Source organism: Colobus angolensis, unplaced genomic scaffold, assembly GCF_000951035.1.
Source record: "Colobus angolensis palliatus isolate OR3802 unplaced genomic scaffold, Cang.pa_1.0 Scaffold477, whole genome shotgun sequence".
Classification (NCBI taxonomy): Eukaryota; Metazoa; Chordata; class Mammalia; order Primates; family Cercopithecidae; genus Colobus; species Colobus angolensis.
The window spans coordinates 784332-798215 of record NW_012118232.1 but is presented as its reverse complement, the minus strand read 5'-3'; the positions used below and the strand labels follow the sequence as shown (position 1 = coordinate 798215).

At 39.9% G+C, this 13884-nt stretch overlaps 1 protein-coding gene across 1 annotated transcript in view; it reads left to right on the top strand.

The window, feature by feature from the left end:
• PBRM1 (polybromo 1) overlaps window positions 1-13884 on the top strand; it is a 152610-nt gene that overhangs the window by 28702 nt on the left and 110024 nt on the right. The window contains exons 9-12 of the mRNA XM_011958873.1: window positions 5026-5094; window positions 8395-8493; window positions 11917-12002; window positions 13384-13479. Of these exons, the coding sequence (XP_011814263.1) occupies window positions 5026-5094; window positions 8395-8493; window positions 11917-12002; window positions 13384-13479 (350 nt within the window). The remainder of the gene's footprint in view (window positions 1-5025; window positions 5095-8394; window positions 8494-11916; window positions 12003-13383; window positions 13480-13884) is intronic.

The window sequence follows — 13884 nt, the reverse complement described above, 5'->3', positions numbered from 1 at the left end:
TGGTCTCGATCTCCTGACCTCGTGATCCGCCCGTCTTGGCCTCCCAAAGTGCTGGGATTACAGGCTTGAGCCACCACGCCCGGCCTGTTTTTTGTTTTTTGATTGGTAATTCTTTTTGTTTGTTTCTTACTATGGTAAAGGATATGTATCATAAAATTTATCATTTTAGCCATTTTTAAGTGTACAGTACATTCTCATTTTTATGCAACCATCACCACCATCTGGAACTTTTTAGTCTTACAAAACCAAAACTCCATACCCATTAAACACCAAGTCCACTCTCCTCTTCTCCTAGCTTCTGGCAACCACCATTCTGCTTTCTGTCTATGAGTTTGACTATTCTAGGTATATCATAGAAGAAGAATCATACAATATTTGTCCTGTGACTGGCTTGTTTCAATTAGCATGTGTTCAGGATTCATCTATATTGTAGCCTGAATCAGAATTTCATTCCTTTTTAAAACTGAATGGCATTTTGTTATTTATATATAATATCTTTTGTTTATAAGTTTTTTGGGGTGTTTGGTTTTGTTTAGAGATAGAGTCTTGCTGTGTTGCCTAGGCTGACCTCAAACTCCTGGGCTCAAGCGATCTTCCCACCTCAGCCTCCCATGTAGCTGGGTATACAGGCTTGTGCCACCATGCCTTATTACATTTTGTTTACTCATTCATCTGTCAGTGGACATTGGGTTGTTTCCAAGATTGGTAATTCTTCATTGATAAAATAAGCACCTTAACTAAGCCTTATTTATTATTTATTTTTTTGAGACGGAGTCTCGCTCTGTCATCCAGACTGGAGTGCAGTGGCATGATCTTGGCTCACTGCAACCTCCGCCTCCCGAGTTCAAGCAATTGTCCTGTCTCAGCCTCTCGAGTAGCTGGGATTACAGGCATGCACCACCACACCCGGCTAATTTTTGTATTTTTTAGTAGAGATGGGGTTTCACCATGTGGGCCAGGCTGATCTTGAACTCTTGACCTCAAGTGATACACCTGCCTCAGCCTCCCAGAGTGCTGGGATTACAGACATGAGCTACTACACCCAGCCTAAACGTTGCGTTTGTAAGGGTGGAAACTTTCTCTTTGTGTAGGAGACAGGGTAAGAGGAAGATAAATGAGTTCTTCCTCCTTTTAGTTCTCTTTGATCTCCTGGTGATGCTGAAAAAAGAAAAATGAATTAGGTACTCTTCTACCTGAAAAAGGAAGAGGTTTTCTAAACAAGTGAGACCTTTAAAAAGTATCAGAGTTGCTTATGCCTTTACACCCAAACGATAGGTAACATACAGATTTGACTCACATTAGCCTATGAAACCGCAAACATTTTCATGGCCTCAGCATTCTTATATTTCTAGGTAAGGGTATACTTCCAGAAGTACTCTACGGTAGCACTTAGCCCTATTGTGATCATTTACTCTTCTGTCTACCTCCTTTTCTCCCTGAATTTCTTGAGGACAGTGACTGTGCTGTGTTTACCTTTGTGTTCCTGTCTATAACTGGAACCCGATCCGAAGGATTGGATGACTTCGGATTACTTTGTACCCCATGCTGGGTGGTCATAGGTATGCAAGATGCTTGTTGACTGATGAGTAGCATGCAACTTTCCTCATCAGTCACTGGCAAGTGTAGTTATTTAAAGATGTGTCTTGACTAGCTGTAGAATAGTTACAACATTAGAAATAAAGCATCTGACCACTGCTGTCCTAGGTGTGAATCTTACTAGAAAGATATAATTATTAATATTGGTCATATGACTTAAAATTTTAAGAAAAGGAGTAAACAGTGTGATGATTCTTTGAAGAATTAAACATGGAATTACCATATGATCCAGCAGTTCCACTTTGGATACATACTCCAAAGAAAGTGAAAGCAGGGTATTGAAGAGATATTTGTATACCCATATTCATAGCAGCATTATTCACAATAGCTAAAAATGGAAGCAACTCAGGTGTCCATCAGTGAATGAATGGATAAACGGTATGTGATATATACATATAGTGGCATATTATTTGGCATTAAAAAGGAAGGAAATTCTGAAACATCCTACATGGATGAACCCTAAAGACATTTTGTTAAGCAAAATGAGCCAGTCACAAAAGGACAAATACTGTATGATTTCTTATATGAGGTACCTAGAATACTCAAAATCTTAGAGACATAAAGTTAGAATGGTGGTTGCCAGGGGCTGGAGGGAATGGGGAGTTAGTTTAATGTGTACAGAGTTTCCATTTTGCAAGATTAAAAAGTTCTGGAGGTGGATGTTGGTGATAGTTGCACAGCAGTGTGAGTGTACCTAATGCCACAGAATTGTACACTTAAAATTGGCCCAAATGGTAAATTTTATGTTACTATGTGAATTTTATTTTATTTTATTTTATTTTTATTTATAAAAAAATTATAAAAGAAGTGCAGGATAGGTGCAGTGACCCACACCTGTAATCCCAGCACTTTGAGAGGCCAACATAGCTGAGACTGTGTCTCTACAAAAAAAATTTTTTTAATTAGCTGGACATGGTGGTGTGCACCTGTGGTCACAGCTGTTTGATGATTCTGAGTTGGGAGGATCACTTGAGCCTAGGAGTTCAAGGCTGCAGTGAGCTGTGATCATGCCACTTCATTCCAACCTAGGCAACAGAAAGAGACCCTGTCTCTTTTTCTCTCTCTCACTCTCTGTCACTCTCATTCACCCACACACACATACACGCAAAATAGAAGAGAAGTACTGTCTTCGCTCAAGATTTGTTCTTACCCTGCAGAGATAATCAGTGATGGTCAAATCAACAACAGTGATTTGGGGCAATGAAACGTTAATGATTAATTCCCCCATTCCCCCTTCAAGGTCACCTTGAAGGAACTGGTTGGGAAAAGCAGGTTTCTATTGGTCCCTCAGAGTGTGACAGTTTGAAAGACAACAAGAATTGAGACCTGAAGGGGCAGGGCAGTTTTCACCTTTCCTTAGTAAGTCCATCCCAAGCAGGCTGGCTGTGTGGGAGAGGTAGATTGGGAATTTGTGGGATTGGATGACTTCGAATTACTTTGTACTCCATGCTGGGTGGCCTTGCCATAATTTGTCCTCTGAACTTTGTCTCAGAAGTAGAACTGGTGAAGAGAAGGGGCAGCAATGGAGATTGATCCAAGTAAAGGAAGGAGTAGGGTTAAGAAAGTAGTGGTAAGCTTAGGGGACAGATGAAATAAAGCAACACAGAGATCATCTATTCAGCCCAGTAACTGAGTGAAGGCTGTGACTTTCTGTTTTTGTTGTTGTTGTTTGGGCTTCGGTAGGGTTTGAACAGGTAGGAAGAGCTGGGAGAACACAATCTGACTTCCCCTGAACCTCTCCCATCTAATAAGACCAACTTTTGATATTTGGGCAACTGCAGTTATTTCCTCCAAGGAAGAAAATCTGTAGGAAAGCCTGAGGACAGTAAGTGATTCTAGGTTGTTGTGAAAGCTTCAAGGACATTTCTCAATATGTTCAACTTCTTGGGATGAGCTAGTATTTGATGAATCAGAAGTTGTTAACAATTTAGCTTCATTTCTTTTTTTTGTTTGTTTTTTCAAGACCGTCTTGCTCTGTCACCCAGACTGGAGTGCAGTAGCTCGATCTCAGCTGACTGCAACCTCTGTCTCCCAGGTTCAAGCAATTATCCTGCCTCAGCCTCCCGAGTAGCTGGGATTACAGGCGCCCACCACTACACCCAGCTAATTTTTGTATTTTTAGTAGAGACGGGGTTTCATCATATTGGCCAGGCTGGTCTTGAACTCCTGACCTCATGATCCACCCGTCTCAGCCTCCCAAGGTGCTGGTATTATAGGCATGAGCCATTGTGCCTGACCAGAATTTTGCTTAATTTTTTTTTTTTTGACACAGAGTTTTGCTCTTACTGCTCAGGCTGTAGTGCAGTGGCACAATCTCAGCTCACTGCAACCTCCACCTCCCAGGTTCAAGTGATTCTCCTGCCTCAGCCTCCCAAGTATCTGAGATTACAAGCACATGCCACTACGCCCAGCTAATTTTTGTATTTTTAGTAGAGACGGGGTTTCATCATATTGGCCAGGCTGGTCTTGAACTCCTGACCTCATGATCCACCCGTCTCAGCCTCCCAAGGTGCTGGTATTATAGGCATGAGCCATTGTGCCTGACCAGAATTTTGCTTAATTTTTTTTTTTTTGACACAGAGTTTTGCTCTTACTGCTCAGGCTGTAGTGCAGTGGCACAATCTCAGCTCACTGCAACCTCCACCTCCCAGGTTCAAGTGATTCTCCTGCCTCAGCCTCCCAAGTATCTGAGATTACAGGCGTGCGCCACCATGCCCAGCTAATTTTTGTATTTTTAGTAGAGATGGGGTTTCACCATGTTGGCCAGGCTGGTCTCGATCTCTTGACCTCAGGTGATCTGCCTGCCTCAGCCTCCCAAAGTGCTGGAATTACAGGTGTGAACTACCACACCCAGCCCCAGCCTAGAATTTTTTTTTTTTTTTTGAGACGGAGTCTTGCTCTGTCGCCCAGGCTGGAGTGCAGTGGCTGGATCTCAGCTCACTGCAAGCTCCGCCTCCCAGGTTTACACCATTCTCCTGCCTCAGCCTCCCAAGTAGCTGGGACTACAGGCGCCTGCCACCTCGCCCGGCTAGTTTTTTGTATTTTTTAGTAGAGACGGGGTTTCACCATGTTAGCCAGGATGGTCTCGATCTGCTGACCTCGTGATCCGCCCGTCTTGGCCTCCCAAAGTGCTGGGATTACAGGCTTGAGCCACCTAGAATTTTTTAAAACATTAAATTGTATGCTAGTTGCATAATAATAACACTCAAATGCCAAGTTCTAACTCCTATGCCATGCTGTTGGATAGATCATGAAGCTTCTTAAAAAGAAATTATTTATGGTTCTGATATAATAAACGTGCTGTACAGTGGTGTCTTTAGCCTCGAATCTCACAAAGCTGCTTAACTGGTTGTTTGAACAACAAATTGTCAATGTACTTCCTTCTCTTCTCCTTAGCTTATTGAGCATGCCTGGCTTTTTGTCTTCCAGCAATATCCAGATTATTATGCAATAATTAAGGAGCCTATAGATCTCAAGACCATTGCCCAGAGGATACAGGTATGAAGATGACCATACATAAATGTTTGTGGTTTAGAGTGGATTGGCCTATGATCTTTCCTAGGAGCTTTTAGAAAACAGAGAAGCTAGTTGTCTCTGTAAGGGATTATTAGCAATCATGTAAATAAATTAAAATAGTGTTACTGATTGTAGCTTTGGATTGCATCTTAGGACAAAAGTTAAAATGCGTTGGTTACTGACATTTCTGATTATAAAAGATACATTTGTGATAAAAGCTTTGTTTCATTTTTAATGTTTTAATTTTTTATTTTTGTGGGTACATAGCAGGTGTGTATATATTTATGGGGTACATGAAATTTTGCTACTGGCATACAATGCATAATAATCACATCAGGGTAGATGGGGTAACCTGTTGTTTATTTTTATCTGCTTCCAAATAGCTTTAGGATACGTTAGAATAAAAGCTACCCACAATGGATATTAGAGTGTAAGGTCAGTGGAATTAGATATGACTTTTTTTGTCTTTGGCCCTCTCTACCCTCCCCCTTCACTGTATCCCTAGCAGTAAATAGTGGCAACTAAGCACTCAGCATAGACTTGCTATGTACCTAGCACTGTTTTAAGCACTTTATGTGTATTAGCTAATTAATTCTTAAAACCCCACAGGGTAGTACTGTTATTATTCCCATTTTACAAGTTAGAAAACCAAAGCACAGAAATGTTAAGTAACTTGCCCAAATCACCGCCTAGTAAGGGGAACTAGGATTTGAATCCAGACAGTCTAGCTGTAGTCTGTGTTCTCAACCCTTACACTAGGTGGTTAATAAATATTAATTATATGACTGAGTGACTAGGATTTAAAATTTGATTATTAGAAGTAAGGGAAAGTATAGGGAAAAAGAGCTAAATTGTATCAGAAATTGAGTATTTAGAGTAGAACTGATATGGTACTTTTTCTAGCTCTGCTACTTAACCAGCTATGTCACTTTGGTCAGGTGATTTGCCTGCTTCCTCTGCAGTATGTTGCGTGTAGTATCACTGCTTTGCAGAGTCATAGAGGTTAGTGATAATATAGATAAAGCATCTCACATAGAACCTACAACATGAGGTCCTTATAAATGTGAGTCACTGATCTTCCCAGGATAAGGAGAGTTTGCCACTCCCAGGAGGTAAGGCAAAAGGGAAAACAGTGTGTTATATAGTGTCATTGAGAAATGAGACTGATAGCCACTGCGGTTTGCTAAGAAGGAGAAACTTCTTTGACTTTAAATTCTAAGAGAGTAGTAAAGAGTAACAGTACATAATTACTGGTACCACAGATAAATTTTCGCAGAATGATAAAATACAGATTGCCTAATGTATCATCTGTTTTTTTTTAGAGTTTTGTTTTCTTTTGAGACGGAGTCTTGCCCTGTCACCCAGGCTGGAGTACAGTGGCATGATCTCAGTTCACTGCAACCTCCATCTCCTGGACTCAAGACATTCTCCTGCCTCAACCTCCCGAGTATCTGGGATTATAGGCGCCTGCCACCAAACCCGGCTAATTTTTGTATTTTTAATAGAGACAGGATTTCACCATGTTGGCCAGGCTGATCTCGAACTCCTGACCCTAAGTGATCCACCCTACTTGGCCTCCCAAAGTGCTGAGATTATAGGTGTGAGCCACCATACCAGGCCTCGTCGGGTTTTTAGATCAGCCCAATAACTGCTACTGAGAATGACTCAAGTCTCTTAAATCCCTGGAATTTCTAACATCTGTGTAAGAGGATTATGTTTTCATAATCCTGGAAATCACATCAGATCCTTAATCATCTCTCTCTCAGCCCCAGTCTTCTCTTTTGACTTCTTGCCTTATCTTGTCCTTTCTTCTTTCCAAAAGTCTCAGAGTCACCTTTTGCCATCACCTGATTCAAGGTCCTTGTCCTCTTATGTCCAAATTACTGGAATAATCTATTTTGCCTCTCTGATGAAAGGCTTTCTAGTCCTTTCTATATCTTGCCTCCTGACCTTGGCTTTCTTCCTGCCAGTCCCCTGCTCAGAGACTTAATTACCTTGTTTTCCAATGCCTGCTAAAGCGTGTCACAACTCCTTATACCAGTTGAACAAAACCGACTCTGACTAACTTAAGTGGAAAAAGAATTTTTGAAAAGCATATTGGATAGCTCAGAATTGTTGAGAAGAAAGGTTGAGGAACTAGCCTTTGGATACTAGGCAGAACTCAGGAACATCATGGCACAGCCGAGATCGTGCACAGCCTCTTTGTGGTGCCATTGCTGTTACCACTGTCATTTGCTACTGTGGTCCCTGGATACTTGCTGCTCTACTGCTAGACTGTCCTCTACAGGAGTCAGAAAGGAATTCCTGCCATTCCTGCAGGAGTCAGGAATGAATTCCTGGCCATTCCATTAATCCCTCTAGACCCAAGCATGAATTAGCTGACCTGTGGTTATTTCCCCTTGCCCTGGCTGCCAGGCTGCTGGCAAAGTGACCATCTGCCCACTTTCATCCTCATTGTGGGAGGTAGAGCCCTCCCTACACCTATGCTGATTCCCTCCATATAAGAAGGATGTATAGTTGTTGGTAGTCCCACATGGCAAATAGTTACATTCCTTTGCCTGGCTCTCTGGATTCTGCCTCTTTTGTTTTTACCCTACCTGTGCTTGTGGTTCTACCCTTCTGCACCTTCCATTTTACTCAGTTTGGTTTCCTTACTCTTTTTAGACCATGTCTTTTTCATTTCTGTGTACTTATCATTAGGCAGGTGTGCCTGTTACCTAAAAGTGTGTCCCTCTTTCATTTCCTTTGTAAATTTAGGCAACTGTATGAGTATTCCTGGGTTGTTTTGGATTGAGTGAGCCTTCAGACCTGACAGCTCTAGTACACAGTAGGTACTCAGAAAATGTTAGCCTCTGTGCTGGACTGATTTCATATTTTATCCCAAGTGGTTCATGTAACTAGAGGGAGTTTTGCTTCACACTATTAAATCCACTTTAAAGAATTAGTATTCATGAAACACTTAGAACTGTGCTTGGCACATAGTAAGCACTATGTGTTTGCAAAATAAAACTTTTACCTTATTTGACTTTTTAAAAATTGTAATTTATTTTTATGAGAATAATGCGGCTCTGGTTTTGTTATCTGTCTCAAAAACTTACTTATAAATGGGTACAGTAATAATTTATAAAAAAGAAAATGACTTTACATGTTGTTCATATGTGTACTTTCCAATAAAGTCTTGGAATATGATGACAATTTAGAAGTATGTGGGGTTCTTTTTTTCAAGGTTGTACTGATTAACTCTCATTAAAAGGAACTGCTATATTTTGTTGTTTATTGTAGAATGGAAGCTACAAAAGTATTCATGCAATGGCCAAAGATATAGATCTCCTCGCAAAAAATGCCAAAACTTACAATGAGCCTGGCTCTCAAGTATTCAAGGTTAGTTTTGTTGTTGTTGCTGTTTTCCTTGGTAATAGTAGATAGTTTAAAGTCAATAATTTTTATATAACAACTTTATTGAGATATAATTCACATACCATGGACTTTACCCATTGAAAGTATCTAATTTAGGCTGGGCGCAGTGGCTCACGCCTGTAATCTCAGCACTTTGGGAGGCCTAGGTGGGTAGATCACGAGGTCAGGTGTTCCATAACAGCCTGGCCAACATAGTGAAACCCCATCTTTACTAAAAATACAAAAATTAGCCAGGCGTGGTGGCAGGCTCCTGTAATCCCAGCTAATCAGGAGGCTGAGGTAGGAGAATCGGTTGAATCCTGGAGGCAGAGGTTGCAGTGAGCTGAGATCGCGCCACTGCACTCCAGCCCAGGCGACACTGCGAGACTCTGTCTCAAAAAGAAAAAAAAAAATAAGTATTTACTTTAATGGTTTTTATTATATTCATGGAGTTGGGCAGCCATCACTCCAGTCAGTTAACAGTCGCCCTTTATGTCCCCCCAGTTTCTCCAGCCCTAAGCAACCTCAAATCTATTTTCAATCTCTGTGTTTGCCTATTGCCATTTCACACAAATGGAATCATAAAATATGTGATAGGGATTTTTTGCGACTAGATTGCTTCAGTTAGCATAATGTTTTCAGGGTTTATCCATTTTGTAGCATGTGTCAGTACTGTGTTCTTTTTATTGCTGAATCATATTCTACTATGGGGATATACTGTATTTTATTTACCCATTCATCAGTTGATAGATACTGGATAGTTTCTACTTATTGGCTATTATAAATAATGCTGTTGTGAACATTCACATATAAATTTTTATGTGGACGTATAAATACTACATATATATATATATATATATTTTTTTTTTTTCTCTTGGATACATACCTAGGAATGGAATTGTGGGATCATGTGTGGTAACTGTCTATTTAGCTTTCTGAAGAACCGCCAAACTGTTTTCTGAAGTATACCATTTTACATTCCCACCAGCGATACCCAGGTGTTGCCATTTCTCCACATCCTCACCAACACTTGTTTTCCATTTTTGTTTTTGTTCTTATTATAGATATCCTAGGGAGTGTGCAGTGGTATGGCATTGTGGTTTTGACTTATATCTCCCTAATGATTAATGATGCTGAACATCTTTTTATTTTATTCTTTATTTTGATTTTTAGGTCATTCATGTGTCTTTCAAGAAATGTCTGTTCAGATCATTTGCCGATTTTTTAATTGTGTTACCTGTCTTTTTGTTGTTGAGTTGTAAGAGTTCTTTATATGTTCTGGATATTATACCCTTATCATGTAAATGGTTTGCAAATATTTTTTCCCATTCTCTTGTCTTTTCACTTTTGTGATTGTGTCTGTTGACACACAGAAGTTTTTCATTTTGAATTTCACTTTATCTATTTTTTTCTTTGGTTGCTGATACTTAAATGTCATGTCAAATAAACCATTGCCTAATCCAAAATCACAAAGATTTACACCTATGTTTTCTTGTAAGAATTTTATAGTTTAGCTCTTAACATGTTTAGATCTTTGATCCAGTTTGAACTAATTTTTGTATATGTGAGGTACATGTAAGGTAGGAGTCCAAATTCATTCTTTGATATGATATATTATCCCAGCACCATATATTGAAAAGATTATTCTTTCCCCGTTGAATTGTCTTGGCAACTTTGTTAGAAATCAGTTGACCATAGATGTATGAGTTTATTTCTAGATTCTTTGTTCTATTCCACTCACCTAAATTTCTGTCCTTATGGCAGACTTGGTTAGTTTTGAATCCATTTTTTAGTTAAATATTGACTTATTCCCTGCATTTAAACTTCATAAATACAAAAAGCAATCTGTGTAGTGCAGTACACAGTGTGAAATGACTGTTTCATTGCTTTGCAAATTCCATCTCAGAAGTTTTATAGTTCTGTAATGAATAATTGCTTGTAGAAATTTATTAATCATGTGTAATGGGGAATTTGCCAAAGGAGACTCAAAATCTTTTGGTAATAAAATCATTTAAATTTTCTGAATGCTGACTCAAATACTCAAAATTGCTGTTGGTAGTTAATGTTAACTTTTATTTTTCATCTTTTAAGAAATTCTGAGAGAAAAGAAGGAAAGAACTATGAAGTCCTTGTATTCCTAGTTCCTAATAGGACATTTTAGTAGTATATAGTACTAATTGTTGTTATAGTTAAGAATTTTACTTTTGGGTCTAATTATTTTTTCTAACTTGAGTTTTAAAGAGAAGGGAAACTTAAGCAAGTACATTCATTCTAAACTTGTGTATATAATCTTTAATTTTAGAAGTGCATCTCTATTTTGACTTTTAGGTCAGTGTACACAAGTAGAGTTCCTTGTCCGTAGTACCTCACTTTATCTGCGGTTTTGCTTTTGTGTGGTTCTGAGGTCAGAAAATATTAAATGGAAAATTCCAGAAATAAGCACTTCATAAGTTTAAATTGCACACCATTCTGAGTATCATGATGAAATTCATACCATCCACCTCTGTCCTATCCAGTCTCACGTGGAACATGAGTCATTCCTTTGTTCAGCCTGTCCACACTGTGTATGCCACCTGCCGTTAGTCGCTAAGTAGCCATCTCAGTTATCAGATTGACTGTTGTGGTATCACAGTGCTATGTTCAAATAACCTTATTGTACTTAATAATGGCCTCAAAGCACAGGAGTTGTGATGCTGGCAATTCAAGAAGCTTTAAAGTGCGCCCTTTAAATGAAAAGGTGAAAGTTGTTGACTTAAGAAAGGAAAAAAGAAAGGTATGCTGAGATTGCTAAGATCTACAGTAAGAACAAATCTCCCAGCTGGGCGCTATGGTTTAGGCCTGTAATCCCAGCACTTTGAGAGGCCAAGGCAGGAGGATCACTTGAGGCTAGGGGTTTGAGACCAGCCTGGTCTACATAGCAAGACTCTGCCTCCACCAAAAAAAAAAAGAAGTTTCTGCTAGTTTTATTGTTGCACCTCAGACTGCAAAAAGTTACAGCCACAGTGCATGAAAAGTGCTTAGTTAATATGGAAAAGGAATTAAATTTATGGATGGAAGACTTTGGTACTGTCCAAGGTTTCAGGCATCCACTGGGGGTCTTGGAATGTATCCTCCATGGACAATGGGGCATTACTGTATTATACCATTAGATCTTTATCTAAATATTACTTGACTAATCAGGAAAGAACTAGGAGGCATTTTAACTTATATTTAATTAGTGACAACTTTATGAAGATAGATATTTTGGAAGCTTGTAGAAAGGTTGGAGGATGCAGCTTTGTGAGTATTGAATGGAAGTCTGCTCCAAGTGGAAGGAGTGCCATAAAAGGTGCCCAGTGCATGAGTTGGGGGCATTAAGCTGTCCTTTTATCTGTTCCTTTTTTAAACCAAGTAATTTTATCTTGACAGGATGCAAATTCAATTAAAAAAATATTTTATATGAAAAAGGCTGAAATTGAACATCATGAAATGGCTAAGTCAAGTCTTCGAATGAGGTAGGTTTAAGAAAATGTCTAGGCTGGGCATGGTGGCTCATGCCTGTAATCCCAGCACTTTGGGAGGCTAAGGTGGGCGGATCATGAGGTCAAGAGACAGAGACCATTCTGGCCAACATGGTGAAACCCTATCTCTACTAAAAATACAAAGATTAGCCAGGCATGGTGGCATATGCCTGTAGTCCCAGCTACTCAGGAGGCTGAGGCAGGAGAATTGCTTAAACCCAGGAAGTGGGGGTTACAGTGAGCTGAGACCGAACCACTGCACTCCAGCCTGGCAACAGAGCAAGACTCTGTCTCAAAAACAAAAAAAAGAAAAGAAAATGTCTAAAACCCTTATGCCTTTATATTTGCTGAATTTTCTAGGTAGTGAAATCAATAAACATAAACACGGTGTGTGTTGCATTTAAAGATGATACTTACAGTTGATATTATGATTCTAAAGATAGTAGTAACTCTTAGCCCCTTTGCTGCTGAAGGGCTTCATTTAAAAAGAAACATTTTTAAAAACATTACATCACTATATACTTTGTACAAATATTATTAATTTGTACAAATATGAATATATATACACATATAATATGGTATACATTAATATTACACAGAATAGATAATAGTATAGCATTTATATATAATATTAATTGTATATATTCATATTTTCGGTAAGGCTATTTAGCCAGGTATCAGGAGATCCAGTCTCATCCTGGCTTTTCCTTGTACTAGGACTGTGACTTTTTTTTTTTTTTTTGAGACAGAGTCTCACTCTGTTGCCCAAGGTGGAGTGCAGTGGCACAATCTCGGCCCGCTGCAACCTCCACCTCCCGGGTTCAAGCAATTCTTCTGCCTTAGCCTCCCGAGTAGCTGGGACTACAGACGCACACCACCATGCTCAGCTAATGTTTTTGTATTTTTAGTAGCGACGGGGTTTCACTATGTTGGCCAGGCTGGTCTTGAACTCCCAACCTCATGATCCACCCACCTCGGTCTCACGAAGTGCTGGGATTGCAGGCGTGAGCTGCCGCACCCAGCCAGGACTGTGATCTTGAACTAGTTTTAGTTCTAGGATTGCATTTCCCCCCACCTGAAATGGGAAGGTTGGGTGATGGCTTTCAAAGCTTTCCTCTGGCTTTGACATTGTTTCAGTACCGGTCCTCTGGTCACTGCAGTGACCAAAAGCTCCCCTAGGACCAGCCATGGTCTGTTCTTCCCTGCAGAGTCCCCAGGGCCTGAAACAGAATCTGCTGCATAGTAGAAGTTCAGAAGTATTTTAGCATTTCTATTTAGAAGAGAAGAAAATGGTTGTGTGTGTGTTTATTTGTTTACCCAGCACTCTTAATTTCAGCTACCAAGTTTCTAAGCTTTTTATCTTATCTCTGGATAGGACTCCATCCAATTTGGCTGCAGCCAGACTGACAGGTCCTTCACACAGTAAAGGCAGCCTTGGTGAAGAGAGAAATCCCACTAGCAAGTATTACCGGTGAGAAAAAGAGTGTTTAGTCTGAGAGTTGACCTGTGCTTTTAAAGATGGGCATACTAGTATTTGCCCAGTGGCTATCTTGAAGGAATATTTTTGGGTATAGTTTGGTTGTTACGAAAATCTGTTGTCAAATGGTTTATTTAAAAGGTTGAGTTACTAGGGTGGGCACGGTGGTCTTGTAATCCCAGCACTTTTGGGAGGCTGAGGCGTGTGGATCACTTGAGGTCAGGTGTTCGAGACCAGTCTGGCCAACGTGATGAAACTCCGTCTCTACTAAAAACTACACAAATTAGCTGGGTGTGGTGGTGGGTGCCTGTAATCCCAGCTACTTGGGAGGCTGAGGCAGGAGAATCATTTGCTCGGGAGGCAGAGTTTGCAGTGAGCTGAGATCATGCCACAGCACTC